This window comes from Mustela nivalis (assembly GCF_964662115.1).
Source record: "Mustela nivalis genome assembly, chromosome: 13".
NCBI classification, from domain to species: domain Eukaryota; kingdom Metazoa; phylum Chordata; class Mammalia; order Carnivora; family Mustelidae; genus Mustela; species Mustela nivalis.
The window spans coordinates 46,306,539-46,329,215 of record NC_139032.1 but is presented as its reverse complement, the minus strand read 5'-3'; the positions used below and the strand labels follow the sequence as shown (position 1 = coordinate 46,329,215).

Here is a 22,677-nt window from a genome sequence, read left to right as displayed (position 1 = left end):
TTGAGCAGAGAGCCCAACACGGGACTCGATCCCAGGATTCTGGGATCATGACCTGAGCCGAAGGCAGTGGCTTAACCTACTGAGCCACCCAGGTGCCCCCCCCCCCCCGCCTTTTTAAAGTAGGCTCCATGTCCATTGTGGAGCCCAGGGCAGGGCTTGAACTCACATCCCTGAGATCAAGACCCAAGTGGAGATCAAGATTTGTATGCTTAACCAACTGAGCCACCCAGGCGCCCCCAGGTCTTTTGTGATTCTGTACCAACTTTAGGATTATTTGTTCTAATTTTATGGAAAATGCTATTGGTATTTTGATACGGATTGTACTGAATCTATAGTTTGCTTTGGGTAATATGGACATTTTAGTGATGTTCTTTCAATTCATGGGCATGGCGTATCTTTCCATTTGTGTTGTCTTCAGTTTCTTTCATCAGTGTCTTAGAGTTTTCAGAGTATAGGTCTTTCACCGTCTAGGTTAAGTTTATTCTTAAGTATTTTATTCTTTTTGGTGCAATTGTTAATGGGATTGTTGTTTTCTTAATTTCTCCACTGCTTTGTTATTAGTGTATAGGAATGCAGCTGATTTCTAGATGTTAGTTTTGTATCCTGCAACTTTACTGCATTTGTACTAAGAGGGTTTTTTTTTTTGTGTGTGTGTGTGACATCTTTAGGATTTTTTACATATAGTGTCATGTCATGTGCAGTAAGTTTAACTTCTTCCTTGCCAATCTGGATGCCTCTTACTTTCTTATCTGATTGCTGGAGCTAGAACTTTTTAGCACTGAGTATGGTGTTAGCTTAGGCTTTTTATATATACCCTTTATTATGTTGAGGAATGGTTCCTCTAAACCCACGTGGTTGAGTTTTTATCATGAGTAGATACTGAATTTTATCAAATGCTTTTTCTTCATTTACGGATCATGGATTTTATCCTTTGTTTTGTTGATGATGGTATATCACACTGATTTGCAAATATTGAATCACCCTTGCATCCTCATAATCAATCCCACTTAATCATGGGAAAGATTATTGAATAAGTGTTTGCTAATTTGTTGAAGATTTTTGCATCTATGTTCATTATGGATGATAGCCTATATTTTGGGGGGGTGGGGGTAGTGTCTTTGACTGGTTTTGATTATCAGGGTAACACTGGCCTTATAGAATATATTTGGAAGCTTCCCTTCCTCTTCTATTTATTGGAATAAATTGCCATGAATAGGTATAAACTTCAATGTTTGTTAGAATTCACCTATAAATCCATCTGGTCCTGGACTTTTGTTGGGACTTTTTAAAATATCAGTTCAACTTTGTTACTAAGTATTAGTCTATTCAGATTTTTTTAAGTTGCCCAATTTGTTGGCATATCAATTTTCATAAGTCTTACAATCTTTTGTATTTATATATAGCAGTTATTATTTATGCTGCTTTGATTCTGATTTTATTTTGGTCCTCTCCTTTTTTCTTGATGAGCATGGCTAGAGTTTCATTAATTTTATCTTTTCAAAGAACCAGCTCTTAGTTTCACTGGTCTTTTCTTTTTTTCTTAGTCTCTATTTCCTTCCTTCTACTAACCTTGTATCCTGCTGATTTCTAAGGCTCCCAAAGATAAGCCCTACTGGTTTTCAAAGCCAGATGTTATAGGGACTCCTGTTCCCAGTGCAGATTTCCCCAATGCCAGGCGTCTCTGGTGTGGGGTGTGATTCCCTGGCTTCTTCAGGCTTGTGGTGTCCCTCCCTTTTGTGGTTAGTCTGACCAGGGCACCAACCACAACTCCACACCTCCTACCCTTTTCCATGTGACATTCTCTCTGCAGCTAGCTGTGGAAGGTCTGGTGTGTCTTCAGGTTGTTTTCAGAGTTGTATAGATGTACCTGTATATCTGTTATCTTGGGGTGTCCATGGGATGAGGTGAGCTCAGCATCCTCCTCCTCCTCCATCTTCCCCTGACTCTCTGAACCTCTGTATCTTTTTCTCTGACACCAGCCTCCCCCCTCAAAATGTTTTGGCTAACATTTCTCCCAGAGTTCCTCAGCATTCTTTAAATTCTCCCCTTGGGGGGAGAAGGAGCCCCCCCCAAGGCCAGTTACACTGAGAAACTGTAGAGGAAAACCAGTTTCTTTCCTGCAGAACTTTTCAGAATCTCTACTGTACTAATGTGTTTTGAAACTCTAAGAAGGAACTGTGCAGCATTTTTCAAATTCATTTGTCTCTTTGTGAGAAGGGGATATCTATTGGGGGATACCATTCTAAGAAACAAATTATTTCTCTGTAGGTATAACCAAGTATAAAATGGATATAAGTTCAAGTCACACTGCCTAACAGCCTTGCCAGTTGACTCAGCTCTAGCTTTAGCTAAAGGATTCAGCATCTGTCAAAACCGTTATTATAAAATTCAAAATATCCTTGAGCTCTGTAGACATTTATATATACACATCCCTGTAGCAGTATAAGGGGAAACTTTCACAATTCCTTCTCTGTTCTTTAAACAGCATTTGCCATCTATCAGTCGCTGCCTTATTTTGAATCATTTGGCACTTACTCCACAAAGCTGCCCTTTGATTTATCAATCTATTTCCCATACGTGCTGAAAATATATCTCATGATGCTCTTTATAGGTAAGTGGCTTTTCTGTTTTGTTTTGTTTCTGCATTCTTCCTGTGCTTTCTGGTTTATGCTACTATCTACTTTAACAGAAAGGTCTGAACACGGGAGAAATAGCGGAGGACACCCAGCACGGTGAATTAGACCTTGTTAGTAAAGCACCTAGAAGTTATAATGCTTTTCGCAGGGTATCACAAGATCAAGTATGTCACTGTTTCACTGTATAAAGAATAGGTTTACAAGCAGGTAAAGTACCTGTATTGTGTAGGAAATCTAGAAATTTGACTCTGGATATAGGGATCTACAGAGAAAACCTAGATATCAAACTAAGCAGGTTGGGCCATTTCTGGTTTTCCCATTTATATCTATTTGTTTCCTGTTTGTTTGGTTTTTGTGCTAGCATTTCCCAGCAGGCACGTGGGAGTAGGTGCTAAAAACACAAGAGAAATGTGTGGAACAAAAACTTAAGAGTCAAGAAAATTTAATTGGCAAAGGACTTCTCTGATTACATCTCACTTTCTGCAGCTCTGACCTTCACAAATCCCCATGGTAGTTGGTGTAGAGTCATCGTCAGACAGATAGGAACAATGCATCAGGAAGAAGACAGATGTGAAACTTCAGGGCTGGTAGAGAGCGCCGCCCTCCAGAAAGGGAAACGTTAATTTCTTGCCTTAAACAAAATAGGAGCGTAGAGGAGTTCGCTTTACTTCCCTTTCCTGGCCTCTTGTTTAAATGGTCCTTTGAGTCTCCCATGCAAGTGTCTTGTCCTTAGACTCCAAGCAGCACTCTGACTATATTTTAAAACCATGGTTCTTTCCAGAGAAAGGGTTAATCAACCTGACTTACTCTTGCCACTTCCTTCCCCGTGTTAGGCATGTATTATACCTACAGCTATCTTTACTCGGAAAGAAGAGACATCCTCGGAGTCTTTCCCTTTAAGAAAAAGAAAATGTGAAGCACAGGACAGGCTTGTGGACTCAGCTGCAACGAACAACACAGGAAGCAGCCTGCTGGAAAAATACCTGCTACTGGACACGGCTCCGCGACGACCGCCTTCTCCTTGAGCTTGAGGCAGATCGCAGCACTCTTATCCTCGTATGTTTTCAAAACGCATGTTCCACACAACCTACTTTACCAAAGCTGTGGATTTTAGACAAGTAACTTTACATTGATTCTTTTCCTGTAAGGCAAATGAGAAATAGATTCACTGGAATGGATTCAATGAAATTGAGAAACCAAAGTTGTTAGCTGGGATTTTATCTGTTTACATCTTTTTCTTTACACTTTGGAGTTTGCAAATAGTAACTCCATGGGAGGGCAACAATGTGAAATATGTTCCACAGTTGTCTAGAATAACATTTTATAGACAGATGTCACCCTCGCCAGGGCTCATCCCCATTTTACACATTAGACATGCTGAGAAAATTCTACATTTTCCAAGCCCTGAGAAAGTATTCATTAATATTTGGACTTTGATGCCTTAAAAGAGGAGACTGATGAAAACAGAAATGGATCTTTGGTAAATATACAAATATTTATTTGATCCATATTCCTTTTCTGGGGCGGAGGTTGAAATCAGGCCATGTTACTTACCTTACAGGGAGACAAAGGGTAAAAGTCTAGAGTAAATTATTTTAAAGGAGACAAAGCAGTTAACTAGTGATGTTTCAGTTTACTATTGAATTGTTGTTGCTAATTACTATGTCACATAACTCACAGAGTTTTGAAAACTGACTAATATCACTTCTGTATCATCAGTATACATTCACTTTTCTTGAAAGGAGTCTAGAATCCTATTATCCAATAATTACATAAAAAGGTTACTAAATATTTTATGACATAAAAACCAGGCAGTAAAATATAGTCACAAAAAAATTGGTAACTAGGTAAAGATAATAGATATCTTTGTAAATTTAGTATCCTCTTTGGGATTTTAAAATACTTAAAATTACCCTTCTAAAAAGCTACATTTTGAGGTACCTGGGGGGTTCAGTCAGTTAAGCATCCGATGGCTCAGGTTGTGGTTTCAAAGTTTTGCGGTCAGTCTGCACATGGGGCTCTGTACTCGGTGGGGAGTTTGCTTCTCTCGCTCTCTCCCCCCACCTCTAAAAAAATAAATAGGGGTGCCTGGGTAGCTCAGTTGGTTAAGCATCTTTGGCTCAGGTCCTGATCTCAGGGTCCTGGGATCGAGCCCCGTATTGGGCTCCCTGCTCAGTAGGAAGTCTACTAGTTCCTCTCCCTCTACCCCTCCCCCTTTCAAATAGATCTTTAAAAACAAAATGTAGGGGCACCTGGGTGGCTCAGTGGGTTAAGCCTCTGCCTTCAGCTCAGGTCGTGATCCCAGGATGCTGGGATCAAGCCCCGCATCGGGCTCTCTGCTCATCAGGGAGCCTGCTTCCTCCTCTCTCTGCCTACCTGTGATCTCTGTCAAATAAATAAATAAAATCTTTAACAACAAAAAAAAGCTTTTTAAAAAGCTTACTTTTCAAAATTAAAAAATACTGGAAGTTTTGGTGTACAAAGAGAACAAAATCCATTTGCAAACTTTAGGTGACTCAGTCAAGCTTCCTCTCAGTCAATATGGCTATGTAGATTGATGAAGCATTACGTGCATCACTAAAGTTGCAGAGTAAGAATTAGAGAAACTGTTTCGCACTGGACTATTATAAGAAATTAAAATCTTGTTATTTAATTTTTAAACCACATTACCTTAAGAGCCTGCCTAGTTCTCAAACTAGAATAAAAAGCACAGTTTATAATTATGGATTGAAAATCAGGTCTCTGCAACAATTGTAACAAAGCTCTGTGATTCCTTTGGTAAAACACAGTCACAGCTTATTATTGTGGGTGGCTTCCTGTATTCTTAATTGAAAGAAAAATTTCACTAGAGGTTAGTGGACATAAGGATGTCATTTCTCTTCCACTCAAGTTCATGTTCCCCAGGTTAAGAAACTTAGACAAGTAAACATCTACCTAGTTAACTGGTATTACCCAGATTGCAAAGTTGATTTTTTTGGCTGATTTCTTATACTGTATGTCCATCAAATCTCTATTTCATTTTGTTCAGTATTGTCAAAGGCTTGGTTTCTCAAATATAATAAATATAGATGAAATAGCAAACTGTTAGATATTGTAGAAGCATAACACATAACTTTTAAAATGATCTTTCTTAGGGCACCTCGATGGCTTGGAGGGTTAAATGTCTGACTTGATTTCAGCTCAGGGTCTTGAGATTGGGTCCTGTGCTGGGTGTGGAGCTACTTAAGATTCTTTCTCCTTCCCCAAGCCCTTTTCTCTCTCCCTCTCTATAAAACAAACAAACAAACAAACAAAACCAACTTTCTTGGGACCTTTCAATGCCAAGTGCCATTGCCTCAAGTTCCTAGTAACCCAAGCTAAGGTGTAGTATCAACATCAGCAGTGCCTCTGGGACTTAAAAGGGTAGGGTAGTGGGGGGGGGGGGGGTAAAACCGCTCTGAATGAAAACTACTTTGAAGAATTTCCTTATTCAGCCTACTCTGCCTAAAAAATACAACACACAGACCCTGTAGTCAAAGTCCCTGGGCTTTTATGTTACCAAAATAGTTGAATGAAAAGCAGTAACACTTCTGCCAAAAGTATCCATTCAATATTAATGTGTTTTCTTTCCCTCCAGTATGCTCTTCAAGAAGCACACAGTTGGGGCACCTGGGTGGCTCAGTGGGTTAAAGCCTCTGCCTTGGGCTCAGGTCATGATTCCAGGGTCCTGGGATCGAGCCCCACATCGGGCTCTCTGCTCAGTAGGGAGCCTGCTTCCCCCTCTCTCTGCCTGCCTCTCTGCCTACTTGGGATCTCTCTCTCTCTGTGTGTCAAAGAAGTAAATAAAATCTTTAAAAAAAAAAAAACAAAAAAACAAAAAGAATCACACAGTTATCCTGGTCTTCTGTTTTTGTTCAGTAAACAGAATAACGCTAGAATGAGTTGATTCTTAGTTGCTGCCTAAGTGTCTACCTTTGTTCAAGAAACACCTTGTGGGACGACTGATGCACTGAAGGCACAAAATTACCAAACTTGACTAGGCTTCCTGCAAACACACTTGTTAACCAAAGAATGTACCACATCGCAACTGAAGCCCCCTCCCCCGCCCCCAACAAAAACCATTTTGTTTTAGGATACCTTATTCTGCTTACCTTGAGCAAGTTGTCACCTATAAGACTTTGTGTTTCTTTCAAGAGATAATGTAGCTGTAATATCAGTATCTGAAATATTTCCACAGAGAATCTTACATTTATTGATGTACAAAGAAAACAGTTACATTTTATTGTGCTAAAGTATCAATGATTTAAAATGAAAATATGCTACAAATGATTTCTCCTTTCCCCCACATCTTCCTCTCATTGGCTTATTTTTTCTTTGTAAACATTTTTGCCCCCTTGTTAATTTTTACTTTCTACTTTCAGGTCTAATTGCTACGTTACCTTTCCATATGGCGCTCTTGCCAAGTATATTCCAGGGAGCAGCAGTCCTAGGACAGGGTGCCACCTAGGACCCAGACTCTTGGGCTCCACTGGGACCCAGGAACCTACATGTTGTCAGGCTCCTCAGATGCCCTTCCTACATACTATAGTTTAAGTATCTCAGCTTTGGACAGAAATCTGCTAACAACTTATATAAAAGCCCCCATACAATGTAGTTTTCTCTGTTTTCAGAACTGAGATGATGGCATTTATGTTTGGTTTTTAAAGATGTTAAAGAGGGATTTATCTTTGCTAAGGGTAGCTAGAGTTTAAAACCTCAAGTAAAGGTAACCATCAATTCCATATTGCAAATCAACTAGTGAGAACTTGCCTTAATTCACCAAATAAACGTAGGCGTCCACTGCGTACTTACTTTGTGGTACCCCGCTGAGCCATGGGGTCCTGTGAGCGAGAACGTGGGCCTGGGTGGAAGTAAGAGCAGTGGGTTTGATATGAAATCCAGCTCCAATGTTTACTAAATGAATGAGCCCTTCACTGTCCCCACGCTGTTGTAAAGAATAAATGCAGTGCGGTAAACTAAAACTCTCTAAATGATAAACAGCTACACAGAAGCAGGAAATTTGTAACACGTTTCCTGGATGCATTAAAATTATCTGATGGTTTACTAATTTATATTTTCTGAATATAAATTCTGTGAGGACAGGAATATCATGCTTTGTTCACTCTGGGCACATGGTACACACTCGTAATTGTGCAGCTCTGACTTTATAGATTACTACCAGTACCTCCAGAAAAAGTCCTGTTTTAAGAAATCTATCAGATAGTGGTGCCTGGGTGGCTCAGTTGGTTGGGCCTCTGCCTTCCGCTCAAGTCATGATCCCAGGGTCCTGGGATCGAGCCCCACGTCGGGCTCTCTGCTCAGTGGGGAGCCTGCTTCCTCCCTTCTCTCTCTGTCTGCCTCTCTGCCTACTTGTGATCTCTGTCAAATAAATAAATAAACATTTAAAAAATATATCAGATTGACTAGGTTATATCTCCATTGTATTTGATAACTCTCAAAGGGCAGTTCATATTTATAAGACACAAAAGGACTTTTTTGTCTTGTTTTGTTTTTTAGCTTCTCTAAGTATCCTTTCCTAATGTGCTACTTGCTTTTAGAATGTTTTAAGAACTGGTTAAATTTCCATTATCTTCCCAAGTCCTAACATACAGATCGCCAAGCGTTAGAACTATTTTCAGTGAAACATACAAAGGTGATAACATTTCTATTACATTTTAGAATTTATAAACCATATTTCTGTATCCTGTATCCTTTCTCTTTTATCCTTGTGAGTTAACTTATTCTTTGTATCCAAGAAACAAAACCAAAGTCAGGGAGTCATTCCTGTCATTTTTACTTGGTTTCACATCCAATAATTTAGCCAGAAATTATTTCAAAAGTTCCTTCTGTTTGACAAGAACCAGACGATCTAAGTGGCAATTTTAAAGAATTCCATACTATTTATGAAGATTAACACATTCCATGCACACTCACAACTTCATAATTACTATATATATCATACATTTTTAAAAAATGAGGGTCAAGAGTTTAGCATCAATATAAAGCATTTCCTTCCAGGAAATATAAAAGCATATTACATCATCTAGGACTGGAGTGATGATGATACACATTTATACATAAAGATGACAGCATGAGATGTTTTTCTGCGATGGTAGGATGGATGAGAATTGTTCTGGCCACATTCGGTCCCCTGGTTTCATCCAAAATGCCTGCCACTGGGAACAGGCATGTTGGGGCATCTCACTCAGACTCACCCAGAGGCCTCGCCTCCAGCTCTGGCTTTAGTGAAGGCCCCATCCTCCTAAGCCCAAGATCTGATCTCCCTTCGAAAACAGCAATTTATGAAAATGTTTACGAAAAGTTTAAAACTGCTTATTTTCAAAATGACTAAGTTATTCTGAGATAGTAGTCGCGTCCCTAACAAAGTCTTACTCCTTTTATAATTACAATATCACTATCTTTGGTTAAAATCATTTCGAGTGAACTTCTGACAGTTACCTTCAAAAAAGGTCATTAGCAGCCTTGTAGTTAGTTACCATGGAGTCATTACATGACAAAACACAAAGATAATTTTAGGCCCTTGCACGGATCCCAACCCAACATCTGCTCCGAATGCACACTTTGCAAATCAAGAGTCAGAGTGTTCTGAGACACATAATAAGGCTTTAACCCCACATGTTCATTTGTTAGTATATCCCAGCATGCTCTTTGTCTTGGCAACTTGTGATTTCAAAATCCAATGAAAGATGACTTGGGAAAAGGAAGTGTTTCCATACATAGTTTGGAACATCTGGTCTAAAAAGGCAGAGACTTCTGAGGAAATAACTTAATTCTGACCTGAAGTCATACAGGGAACTAGAGAAAAAGTGTTATTATTCCAGATTTTAGATTTTAGAAACTTCAGGTTTTGAAATTTATTTATTTTTTTTTTTAAGAGAGAGAGAGTTCGAGCGAGCAGGAGAGGGATAGAGGGAGAGGAAAAAAAAAATCTCAAGTAGCTGAAAGCCCTATGTGGAGCCCTGCTTGGAGTTTGACCCTGAGATCATGACCTGAGTCAAAATCCAGAGTCAGTCTCTTAACCAACTGAGCCACCAGGCACCCCTAGCACCTTGTATTTTTGACTCTTCAGACATGACCACGAAGAGGAAAATCCTACAAATCTCAAGCTCAAGATCCCCAAAAACAAAAACAGGAGGGTGGGGGGGTTGGTAGCTAGGGAAGAAGGGGTACAGATAGATTTTATTTCCTCCATTTTGTACTCTTCTGTTTTCTTGTCAAGCGCAGGAGCAGGGACAAAGTTTGAATGAGAAGAAACCAGGCTGAGGAGGAAAAGGCAGGCTGGGTTTAGAAGCGGGGCCTGATCCTTCATCCCTTCCTCCAGCACTGGCAAGCTCTGCCCACCGCCCCAGGGCGGAAGCGCAGACAGGCTCCTCAGTGCCCACTTCCCCTTTGCTGCTCTTCTCTACCACACATGTCTACTGGCCCAGGGATTTAAGTCCTTCAACTGGCAAAGATGTGTTCCTTAACACTACAACTCCTCAACTTCCCAGTTCCAGCAGCTTATTAACATGAGGCAGTGTCCTTTTCTGATTTGGGGTTTCGTAGTTGACATACGACATTCTATTACTTTCAGGGGGTCAATACAGGCGCTTGACAATCCTATACATTACGCATTGGAGACCATGGTTAAGTGTAGCCACCATCCGTTACCACCATTATTTCGATATTACTGACTCTATTCCCTGTGCTTCAGGGTTCTTTCTTTTGTCTGATGACAGCAACCTATGTGACGCATACGTGAGGCTTCCTCCTTAATAGGAGTTTTCATCTGAAAATGGGCACTAAATGCCCGGATACAGCAAAAAGGGCACTGGACCTGGGGCTTTAAGGCTTTGGCATTCTATGTAGCTCTGCCTCTTATTAGATGTATTTTCTCCACTTTAAAATAGAAATGCTTCTTCGCAGTCTTGTTGTAGGAGTGAAGTAAGATAATACAAGTGAAAGTTCTGGTGAACTTACCGTCTGGCACCTAACGATAAATGTGAGATGAATTTCAATCACTGTTTGGTGGGAAGTAAAACAAAGCACATGCAGTGGGAAGGAACGAGAAGCTGGCTGCTCCCAGAACATGTTCGGCTGCTTCCCTCAAATTCATTTCCCTCTAGCCCGGCCTCTGAGGAGGTAATAAAAATGAAATGTTGGCCCTGCAGGTGACTCCCTGAGAGCTCACCCTCCCTTCCCTTTCCTGTGAGCATCTCGGCATCGTATTGAAGTTCAGCAAAAGAAAAAACGGAGTGTGCATTACACAGTGGACCACAAATATCTGAAACCTGGAATCATAAATCCATATATTTGGAAAATAAATCGAGGAGAGCTATTTTTAACCTAAGTCACCAGCGGGTTCACTTAGTGACAACATGAATGTATGTGTCACACGGGAATAATACTGAAGGTTCTATGGTGCTTTTAAGGACCAGGCACCGCTATGGCCTGGAAGACACAAAGGTATATTATTCCAGTGGCACAACCTTTCTTCCCAGAGACCCTATATATACACAGAGCCCTGGCAGTACGTTCCTATGCCTCGTTTTTAAAGCCCGCCCTGATGAATGCCTGCGAGAAGGAAAAACAAGCAGCAAACAGATCGAACGCTGGCTGATGCTCCACCTTTGAGTAAACTGCTATCCCCGAGGACACTGTCACAGACTTCATTTACTTGTCATTAGGCCAGCAGTCACCCTGCTTGAGACAGAGATGTGTGCTGAAAATAAAACACATTGTTCTTTTAAGGAGGTATCCGCCCAGCTTTCCATCATCTTCCTTCTGGAGGAAAACCAGTTCAGGTAGGACCAAGGACCGGTCAATTAGATTATCCCAACTCCCAAGGCCCACATAGTTGTGCAGGGACTCTCACACGATCCATGCTGGACCGCAGTCCTCTCCAGGTTGCTTCTGCCATACCCATAAGCAAAGACGCCACTCCTTCCCTCAGAGGTGGCTGGTCACCATCCTACCAACTACAAGGAGTGATCTTGTCTATGCCCCTAATGGCACCGACTCACTGGATGCAGCTAGCTGCCTGACCTGTTCAGATCTACTCTTGAACTTTTTGGCTTATGGCCCAATATACTCTTCCTTGGTTGGAGCTATTTTGAATTGGGGAACTTTCAATTGCTTTCAAGAGGCCCAGGCATAAGCAAATTACAGCCACCCCTAATGAATCGGATTTGGCTAATGTTCAACACATAGCATACTTATTGTTTAAATGTGGACAGCAGTTCCACGACAGTGCTTTAATCCATAAAAGTAAGAAAACACTGAGTCAGAGAATGTCCTCTAGAAACTTCATGGGAAATCAATCAGATGCCACTGTCACCACTATAGTTTCACTTTGCCAGCAAAACCTTCCCCATGCCTTAAGACAAAGAAGAAACATGCACGAAATTCACAAGATTATTTTACTAGAATTTAGGGGGAGTAGATAATGTAGTCAAGTTTTCACAGAGAAAATCTTCAGGTTGAACTCCAGCCAAATAAAAGAAAATTCAAGTTCTGGTTTCGTTCCCAGCTGGCCTGGGCATTGAAGCAATGCCCCCTTTTCTTGGCATGTACCTGTCAAAGGGTCAGTTTTGTGTCCACCTTTTCGTGCCCCTTGACCCTCTGCATCATGACTCGGCGATCCCAGGCATGAATTCTGAAAACCTTCTTCCATTTCTATGGTTTTCCTCACCCAGCTAAGGAGGCTGCTGGCTACCCACGAAACTTCACCAACCATAGGCTCTGGTCCACACAGCTTTCTTCTTAAACTCTGGGAGAACTCTCAAGGACAGCAGGGTGGCTAAGGGGACAAAAAAAAAGTAAAGTGAACTGTTGCATTTGATGAAACTGCACTTGAAAAGGTCATTTAGATGGAAAACGTGTCAGAACAGAACTTGACTTTTTCTTACTTGGCTCATCTTAAAGACTGAGAACTCCCATCAAGCCTTAGGCAGAATTTGAATAGTAGAACACGATTAATAAAATCTGGGGGAAAGGGTTTCTTTGTTGTTAAATTATTCTGCAACCAGTTAATAGGAAATTCTGCAGAGTTTAACAAAAACTGACTTCTGGGATGCTGGTACTTTTCTTTATCTGGGTGATGATTACATAGGTGTGTTCCCTTTGTAAAAAAAAGCTACTTAATCTGTGTATTTTTTTCTACATGAATGTGATTTTTCCATTAGGAGTTGGTTAAAAGGTAAAAAACAAAAATAAAACACTGATCCTGCAATGAAGGTAGGTCCTTGCGGCTCAGCGGAGCGGGCATGACTGTGCTAATCTGTATTCAACTATGTGCTTTCAAGTCCGCACCTTTTCTTATTCATCACGGGTCCCTCAGGGATCAATTTAAGGTAGGCCAGCTCTGTGTAATTCCTCTAGGTCACTCATTATAGATCTTATTTTAGGATATTAATATAGATATATTGAGATGTCATTTAATATAGGGAGGAGATGTAGGGAAGCCAGTTACACAATTCTTGTGTGTGACTCTAATAAGCCCTTGACTATCTAATCAAGTGAACGTGTACTTCCTTGACCCAAATAACTATTCTCCTCATCAGTATCAAGTTGTTTGCTATCTTCGTGACCTAAAACACTGTATGTTTGAAGCAACCAATGGTATTATAGACGTATGGCCATTAAGAATGAGTTCAGTCTTCCTGAGGCAAACAAAAAAAGAAAATCCTAGCAAGTCTCCAGGGACGGATCAAGTAAAGGTATGTCAGACCACTGCCACTGTGCTTAATCACAATCCACTTCCTACATATGCCCTTCAATATGTGGGGGGTAGGAAGAAGGATCAGAACCAACTGGTTAGGGAATTCTTACTTGTTTGGCAACCAACAAATCATACCATACTTAGAGTAAAATATGGTCATCCTAAGACTCCAGGTTGGCCAGATAAATTACCACATGTGTAGGCCAGGAGGTGATTCTCCCAAGCTGAGACTTTCCAATGCATTATCTTACAGTATACTGGGGGTCATCTCACCAACAGCCACTGGTTGGACCAGACCTCTGAGCCCTAAGACACAGATGACAGTACATGCAGTCTCAGGCCACAGAACCAACGCCCAACAGACTTCTCCGATTTGAGGAAAACAATGTATGTAATTTTCAGAGTAAGGTATTCTATATTTGTGGTTCCTATAGTCATAGTTCAACAAATCAATAGAGAAGTATAAAAAGCACAAAGACTATTCAAACACCTGAAAGATGAGAAATGTCCAATTCCCTTGGCAAAATACCACGCAGCTGTTACAAATACTATTAAAGAAGCCAATATAGGAATAGGTTAAAAGGCTTTAAAAATAACTTTTAAATTAAAAAGGCAGAAAAAAAAAGGCAGTGCTTCAAGTATCTATGTCTGTTTTTTCAGTTGCTTAATGATTTATAAATATGTTAGAACAACACTCATAAGCGGAGGGGCAAAAACTTCTTAGGAAAAAATTATCAAAATCGCCACTGGGCAATGGGACTCTGGATTCCTCTCTGCTCTTTCCTGAATTTTCTAAATTTAAATTAAAGTGATAGTTTGCCATCATAATAAAACATTTAAAAGCTATTTAAATAAAAGTTAAATTTAAAGGCACGGAACTCTTTTTAAACCCACTTTCTGCTTCAAAATGCCACATAATGGCAGCTCCAGATTACTTCCGTACCCTGAATTCAGATGAACCCTTTCAGGAGCCAATACACACGACAATGCTAAAATCCACAAAAGGCAAGCACGGGGGCTTTCGCCTCTGTTGGGCAGGCAGCACGGAAGTCATACCTTTTAAAAGATCCCTGGATTTTGCTGAGAGGCCTTCTTTAGGGCTTTCCATGATGCTGAAGAGCCAGTCAATGAACTAGGGTGAAAAAGAAGAGCAGTGTTAGTGTAGACAGTCGCACTATCAGTACAAGAGCGATCGGGCCTTTGGGTCGGTATACATGCACCTCTGTGCAGAGCTGGCAGACTGGCGACGGGAAGACCAGGCCTAAGAAACGGGGAAGCTGGACACAGCTCCCATTCAGCCTACGACCCAGCCAAGTCAAAACCCCTTTCTCAGCTACATACCCCGAGCCTGCTGTGGATTTTTTAAAAAGATTTTTATTTATTTATTTTGGCAGAGATCACAAGCAGGCAGAGAGGCAGGCAGAGAGAGAGGAAGGGAAGCAGGCTCCCTGCTGAGCAGAGAGCCTGATATGAGGCTCGATCCCAGGACCCTGGGATCATGACCTGAGCCGAAGGCAGAGGCTTTAAGCCACTGAGCCACCCAGGCGCCCCCCTACTGTGGATTTTAACAGTGAGGCAGACATGGGCCCAGTGGGCTTCCGGTGTGCCATGAACTTCCTCTCTCATCACTCCGAGAGCACACAGAGGTGCCCAAGTCCACCCCCAGTGAATGGCAGAATCCAGATTTCAGCCCGGGTACATCTGACTTCAGAGCCTCGCGAGCCTTCCTTGCCTCCTGCTGCCCGACACTGCAGGCATCTAGGCCCAGGCTCACAGGGTGGGTGGTAAAGAAGGAAACACATCAGGCATGAGCCCCCGTTTCTAAAATCAGATATTCTGTAGCTGAGAACAATTTGTGCTCAAATGGAATTGAAACAGGAAGTTAAAATGCAAGAGAAAGGCATAAAGTAATTTACTAGGTAGAACCGAGTGTGTTAACTGCAAATAAATCCTACAAATGAGGTAGAAACTCAGACTACTCAGGAGTTTGACTGATCTCCCAGGGTACAGCCAAAATTGGTTTTGAATTAGATGGAGGGTAATTTCATTAATTAACTCACTAAAAAACACATACATTAGTCATAGGTACTGGTATTTTAACTTGGGATGTGGAGACTGGCTTGCAAGAAAAAGTCGGATAGAAAATATTCCTAATTCTCTGTTTTGATTAAATTAAAACCTTTTTTTCCCTCCATTTTGTTTTATAATATCTGACTGGTAAGTAAATAAATCAAGCACTACACACATCTAACAGACACAGACGTCTGCACTGTCATCCACGGTGATCACGGTGTCCCAGGCCAGAAAAAAACACAAAGGGATAACGCATCTGAATCGATTTTGATTTAAAATGAGACAGAAAAAACAAAACCTGGGACAATATGAATGCTTAAGAAAGCAAAGGCCTTTTAATTGAGTTGCTTAGTGGAGTTGTACAGGGCTAACCTGTGGGTCCATAGTTCAGAAATATTTTAAAGACTAATGTTCGGATTTTAACAATAAGCTACAAAAAGCTGGCATTAAGCTTTCAACCTCATCAAAATCCAGTTTTCATTAAATGGGATTCAAAAGAGAATCTTTCAATCAACTGTCTTAAAGGCTGTTCAGAGCCATGGAATGAGAAGCAGAGGAAGCGTATTTCCATATGCTCTGTGCAACTGCTAGCTGTCTGGGGAAACTCAACATTAAAAACAAAAAGGTGCTTCCTACAGTCTGGATTTTCCAGAGGGCTAGGGTGGTGACCTCTACAACTTTCCCCATGTCGTCGAGCACAGGCTGGGAGCAGGGTGGGCCCCTGGAATGTGGCTATAGGACCAAGTGAGCTTGAGGAACCCTAATTGGGCTATGGGAATGTGGCTGCTCCAGATGCCCATTTCCCTGACTTACCCCTGCACATGACGGATCATTCCCAACCTTCCAGCTTTGAACTTGCCTTCCTATCTGTCCTCACTGTGACATTCTGAGCACTTGGAGCCTCACTCATCCCTTCACCCCCAGGATCAAGAACACATGTGCCTTCAGGATCCCAGGGCAAGTATAAGCTCTTCTTTCCGCCTCACCTCCAGCTGTAAGCAAGTTGCTGCTGTTGTCATTGCTGTTTTTGGCCAGCAGTCAGCCTCATTCTTGGAGGCTCTGCATCTGGCTGCGATTCGGGGCTGAGGATGAGAGCCCGTGGGGGTGATTCCAGTTTCACTTAACTTCCAACCTCAATTCTACAGCAGAAATCACGCAAGAGAAGAAGGCGGCCTGCCCTGACATGCAAGAGGCTGCCAACCTCACCTTCTGGGTCTGTTCCTTCCATGGTTCTTTCTGCAGCAGGAGAGGCATGCTACTGGGAAGGAGAGTGAGGGCCTCCTGCAGAGTGACCCTGTGCACTGGACTCCGGCCAAGGAAGCTCGAGGCTGACCCAGCTGGGCCATTTTCCCGATGCCATGGCAACCAGCTGGCACTGAGGCCAAGAAGGAGCGGGGCCGCATGGTCTGCCCATGTCACCACTGCGGCTGCGAAGAGCAGCAACAAGAAGTCCACAGCCTACAAAGGAAATGGAAACAAAGTTAGGTCACAGGTTTTAACAATTCAGAGTAACACATGTTCACACACACAGCCCCTCTCGGGATGATGCAACGTTATCTTCCCCTTCACCCCAGAAAGGAACCGGACTGAACAGAAACTCCATTTCCATGCCTAATGAAGAGACATTTCAGGGCTCCAGAAGGTTTTAGGGATCCTCTTTGGTAAGACAGAAGCCACAACAGTTTCATTATTATTACTCCCATAATGCAGGAGAAACCTTATTTCATTCCTATGCATACTGAGATCCAGATCCTCCTCTATTCTGGTGTTTCCAACGAGATTAAAGAATTTGTTAGGAGTGATAGGGAGAGGGATATTTAGAGTTATTGTTATGTGGCCAAAATGGATTTTTAAAAAGAGGTACAGTCGGATTCTACTTTTGAACAAAAACAAATGACTCTCCCCAGGCATTTTCTTTCTCTGTTCTCATTACCTAATCAAAATATTTGGGAGGCGAACACTTGAGTTTTATTCCATTAATGCTGAAACGTAAGCATGAAGACAAACTACCAACAAGCATTCTTGGAATAAGGGAGTCAGTCACAACAAATCATTAGGCATTTTTTTAAAACAATTTTTTCAGTATGTTCCGCCATGAATTCAAAGAGACTCACCGGGGTCTGGCTCCTGACCTATAGCTATAATTCCAAGGATTTGTTTAAACTTTAATTCCAGTGTGGCATTAGTTCAGGTGTAGGACACAGTGATTCAACAATTCCATGTCTTATTCAGCTGCTCTTCAAGTGTCGTCTTAATTCCCTTCACCTATTTCACCCATCCCCCACCCCCACTCTGGTAATCATCTGTTTGTTGTCTACAGTCAAGAGTCTGCTTTTTGTTTTGTTTTGGTTTGGTTTGTCTCTTTCCCCCTACTTTGTTTTGTTTCTTAAATTCCACAAATGAGTGAAATCATATGGTATTTGTCTTTTTCTGACAGGCTTATTTTGCTTAGCACTTCTCTAGTTCCATCCATGTTGCTGAAAACGGCAAGATTTCATTCTTTTTTATGGCTGCATAGTGTGTGTGTGTGTGTTCTCTTCTTTTTCATTCACCTATCACTGGACACCTGTGTTGCTTCCATACTTTGGCTATTGTTGATAATGCTACTATAAACACAGGAGTGCATATACCCCCTTTGAATTAGAGCTTTTGTAAATCTTTGGGTAAATACCCAGTGATGCAATTACTGGATCACAGGGTACTTCTATTCTTAATTTTTTGAGGATATTTCATACTATCCTTACAGTAACTACACCAGTTTGCATTCCCACCAACAGTGCGCAAGGGTTCCTTTTTCTTCACATCCTCACCAACGTTTGTCGTTTTCTTGAGTTTTTGATTTTAGCCATTCTCACAGGTGTGAGGTGATATCCCGTTGTGGGTTTGGTCTGCATTTCCCTGATGCAGAGGGATGTTGAGAATCTTTTCATATGTCTGTTGGCCATCCGTATGTCTTCTTTGGAGAAATGCTGATTCGTGTTTTCTGCCCATTTTTTAGTTGGATTGTTTGGGGGTTTTCTGGTGTTGAGTTGTGGAAGTTCTTTATATATTTTGGACACCAACCTTTTATCAGGTATGTCATTTGCAAATATGTTCTCCCATTCAGTAGGTTGTCCATTAGTTTTGTTGATTGTTTCCTTTGCTGTCCAGACGCTTCTTATTTTGATACAGTCCCAATAGTTTATTTTTGCTTTTGTTTCCCTTGGCTTAGGAGATATATCTAGAAAGATGACGCTGTGGCTGATATCAGAGAAATTACTGCCGGTGCTCTCTTCCAGGATTTTAATGGTTTCCGGTCTTACATTTAGGTCCTTAATCCGTTTTTTAAGCTTACTTTTGTGTTTGGTGTAAGAAAGTGGACCATTTTCATTCTTTTGCAGGTGGCTGTCCAGTTTTCCCAACACCATTTGTTGAAGAGACTGTCTTTTTCCCATTGCATATTCTTGCCCCCTTTGCTGCAGATTAATTGACCATATAATTGTGAGTTTATTTCTGGGCTTTCGATTCTGTTCCATTGATCTATGTGTCTATTTTCATGTTAGTACCATACTGTTTTGTAATTACAGCTTTGTAATATAACTTGAAGTCTGAAATTGTGATGCCTCCAGTTTTATTTTTCTTTTCAAGACTGCTTTGGCTATGCAGGGTCTTTTGTGGTTCTGTATAAATTTTAGGATTGTTTGTTCTAGTTCTGTAGAAACTGCTGTCGGTATTATGATATGGATTGCATTAAATCTGTATATTACTTTGGATAGTATGGACCTTTTAACAATATTTGTTAAAGTCCATGGGCAGGGTCTGTCTTTCCATTTCTCTGTGTCATCTTCATTGTCTTTCATCAATGCTTTATAGTTTTTTGCGTACAAGTCTCTCACCTCCTTGGTTAAGTTTATTTCTAGGTATTTTATTATCTTTGGTGCAACTGCAAATAGGATTGTTTCTTTCGTTCTTTCTTTCTTTTTTTTTTTAATATTTTATTTATTTATTTGACAGACAGAGATCACAAGTAGGCAGAGAGGCAGGCAGAGAGAGAGAGGAGGAAGCAGGCTCCCCGCTGAGTGGAGAGCCCGATGTGGGACTCGATCCCAGAACCCTGGGATCATGACCTGAGCCGAAGGCAGAGGCTTTAACCCACTGAGCCACCCAGGCCCCATACAGGATTGTTTCTTAATTTAGCTTTCTGTTGCTTCATTATTGGTGTATAGAAATGCAACAGATTTCTACACACTGATTTTGTATCCTGCAACCTTACTGAACTCACGGATCAGTTCCAGCAGTTTTCTGGCAGAGTCTTTTCTATATACAGTATTATGTCATCTGCAAAGAGGGTAATTTTTACTTCTTCCTTACCAATTTGGATGTCTTTTCTTTCTTTTTGTCTGACTGCTGTGGCTAGGACTTCCAGTACTGTGTTGAATAAAAGTGGTAAGAGTGGACATCCTTGTCTTGTTTCTGACCTTAGCAGAACTTCCCCCACTGAGTATGATGTTAGCTGTGGGTTTTTTACATATCAATTTCATTGCTGGTAATCAGTCTGGTAGGACTTCAATTTTTTTGCATTTATTAAGAGTCGTTTTGTGGCCTTCTTTTGAGATCTGTCCTGGAGAATGTTCCATGTGCACTTGAAAAGAATGTGTATTCTGCTATTTTAGGATAGAATGTTCTGAATATGTCTGTTGAATCCATCTGGCCCAGTGTGTCATTCAAAGCCTTGGTTTCCTTGTTGATTTTCTATTTGGATGATCTGCCCATCGATGTTAAGTGGGGTGACCTTAAAGTCCCCTAATATTATTGTATTACTATCCATTACTTCCTTTATGTTTATTATTAACTGTTTTATGTATCTGAGTGCTCCCATGTTGGGTGTATAGTTACAATTGTTATATCTTCTTGTTGGATTGTATCCTTTATGATTATATAGTGTCATTCTTTGTCACTTTTCTCTTTCCTGCTCAGCTTGATTACATTCCATTACTCTATCCTCCTCCGGGTTGCTGATTCATTCTTCTGCTTCCTATAATCTGCTATTTATTTCATATAGTATATTTTTATTTCATTTGTTTTCCATTTGTATTTCACTGTTTTTGATTCTTCTTTATCTCTTTGTTAAGGGTATCACCGATGTCCTCCCCTCTTTTCTCAAGTCCAGTGAGTATCTTTATAATCATCATTACTTTAGTGACACCTGGGTGGCTCAGTGGGTTAAGACTCTACCTTTGGGTCAGGTCATGATCTCAGAGTCCTGGGATTAAGCTCTGCATCAGGCTCTCTGCTCAGCAGGGAGGCTGCTGCCCTGCCTGCCCCCCCTGCCTGCCTCTCTGCCTACTTGTGATTTCTCTGTCAAATAAATAAATAAAATCTTTTAAAAAGTTTATAATCATTAAATTCTCTATCAGGCAAATTATTTATCTCCATTGTGTTTAGGAACCTTACTGTGGTTTTGTCATGTTCTTTCTTCTGAGACATATTCCCCTATCTCCTCATTTTGTCTAACTCTCTGCATCTGTTTCTGTGTGTTAGGAAAGTCAGCTATGTTTCCTGCTCTTGAAAGTAGGGGCTTTAGGAAGAGGGCCTGTGGTGCCCTTTAGGGCACTTTCCCCTATTTACCAAAACCTGGCGCTTCAGGGAGGTCTCCTATGTTGTTAGTGGGCCAGGCTGGTGTTGCCTTGTGCTTGAGTTGAGCCAGACCAGGTGTTTGGCAGAGATGCAATAGCACCAAACCACAGCGCCTTCCCTGTGTTGTCCCCTGAGAAGCCTTCATTGGTGGGCAGGGCCCACGATCAGACGAATTGTCTATCTCCAACCCATGGTGGAGGCCAAAGCCTGATCAATGTGGTGCTTATCTTTCTCTCTCCCCAGGAGAGGAATCACTTTGGCATGGTGCTGGTCCCTGTCCAGGCTGCTAGCACACTTTTCTTGTGGCTTGTGGCTTCAGTTTGAATGGGCTTTGGCCAAGAGCATATTGGAGGAGGCTGATCTGCCATGTGCTCAGGAGGGAGGTATGCAGAGCGCACAGATTTGTGCACCAGGGAGAGGGGACATGACGCTACCTCTGAGACCACAGTGGCTGGGCCAATCCATAAAGCATACAGGGGTAGGGCATGTATTTTTGCCAAGGTGCACTTGGGTTTGCTGTGAAAGGAGACCTACCACCACCATAGGGCCAGCCCATGTGGATCCACAAAGAGTGGGCGGGTAGGCACACAGCTTAACAAGGCATTTGTCCATCTTCCATGAGAGGGTACTGGCTGTCACCACCACTGCCGAGGCCCCACATAGTGCATGGTTTGCAAAATGTGAGGTCTTCTCAGGGAGGGGATCCACAGCACTGGGACTGAGGCAAGCCCAGCTGGAGTGGGCAAATCCCCAGAGCTGGGGAGGAGTGGGGAGGCAGGGAGTAGTGTAAACAAGTTAGGTAGCAAATGTGGGCACTAAATTGGTTCCTACAGGTGGCTGCAGGTGGCCACGTGTTTATGCTGGGAGGCAGGAGAGGGAAATGACACCTATTAGTATCTCTATTCCTGGAGGACACTCCCTGTGAACATTACCCCTCCAGGACAGGGTCTGAGATGAGTAAATAACTCTTCCTCCCTGTGCCCCAGACATTTCCCACTTCCCTTTTTTTTCTTTTATTTTTTTCAGTGTTCCAAAATTCACTGCTCCTATGTTGTATCTCCACAGGCTGTTTCTTGTGCTGTCTCTTTAAAGGCAGGGACTCAGCTTCCTCTCAGTGGCCAGGTTCTCCCAGAACACAACTTGCTGATTTTTAAAGTTGCAGGCTTAAGTCCTGCTGGTTGTAGTAAGTCACTAAACTTCACCCCCTCTAGTTTTCGAAGCCAAATATTATGGGGATTCATCTTCCCCCTGTGGACTCCCCAGTACGATAGCCTTCTTCTTCCCCTTTTCCACACCCATGGTCCATTTAGCTCCCCAGCACATCTCCACCCTTCCTACCCTCTTCAATGTGGCATCTTCTCTACATTTAGTTGAGGAGTTTGTTCTGCCAGCCTTCGGGTCATTTCCTGGGTTATTCACACTGACGTCTAGTTGTACCTGTAGGACGAGGTGAGCTTAGGGTCTTCCTATGCTGCCATCTTCTCAGCCTACATATTTCCACATGCATTTTTAAAAAAGATTTTATTTATTTGAAGGAGAGAATGAGAGGGAGAGAGAGAGCAAGAGGGGGGAAGGGCCAGAGGGAGAAGCAGACTCCCCGCTGAGGAGGGAGCT

General features: G+C 41.8%; 2 protein-coding genes across 8 annotated transcripts in view; one reads left to right on the top strand and one right to left on the bottom strand.

The window, feature by feature from the left end:
• Nucleotides 1–3,837, top strand: part of HACD4 (3-hydroxyacyl-CoA dehydratase 4) — a 37,860-nt gene extending 34,023 nt beyond the window's left edge. Inside the window, exons 6-7 of one of the 2 annotated variants that reach the window (XM_082695379.1) lie at nt 2,486–2,611; nt 3,470–3,837. In XM_082695379.1, coding sequence (XP_082551505.1) covers nt 2,486–2,611; nt 3,470–3,552 — 209 coding nt within the window. In that variant the 3' untranslated portion in view covers nt 3,553–3,837. The remainder of the gene's footprint in view (nt 1–2,485; nt 2,612–3,469) is intronic. The other variant, XM_082695380.1, reaches the window with a different exon arrangement.
• Nucleotides 3,838–12,059: 8,222 nt separating this feature from the next.
• FOCAD (focadhesin) overlaps nt 12,060–22,677 on the bottom strand; it is a 296,022-nt gene continuing 285,404 nt past the window's right edge. For all 6 annotated transcript variants that reach the window (XR_014301954.1, XM_082695369.1, XM_082695372.1 and 3 more), the window contains 3 exons: nt 16,654–16,905; nt 14,431–14,506; nt 12,060–12,453 (listed from right to left, as the gene is read on the bottom strand). Coding sequence is in view for 5 of the 6 variants with exons in the window: in XM_082695369.1 (XP_082551495.1) it covers nt 12,380–12,453; nt 14,431–14,506; nt 16,654–16,905 (402 nt within the window). In the remaining variant the exon portion in view is untranslated. The remainder of the gene's footprint in view (nt 12,454–14,430; nt 14,507–16,653; nt 16,906–22,677) is intronic.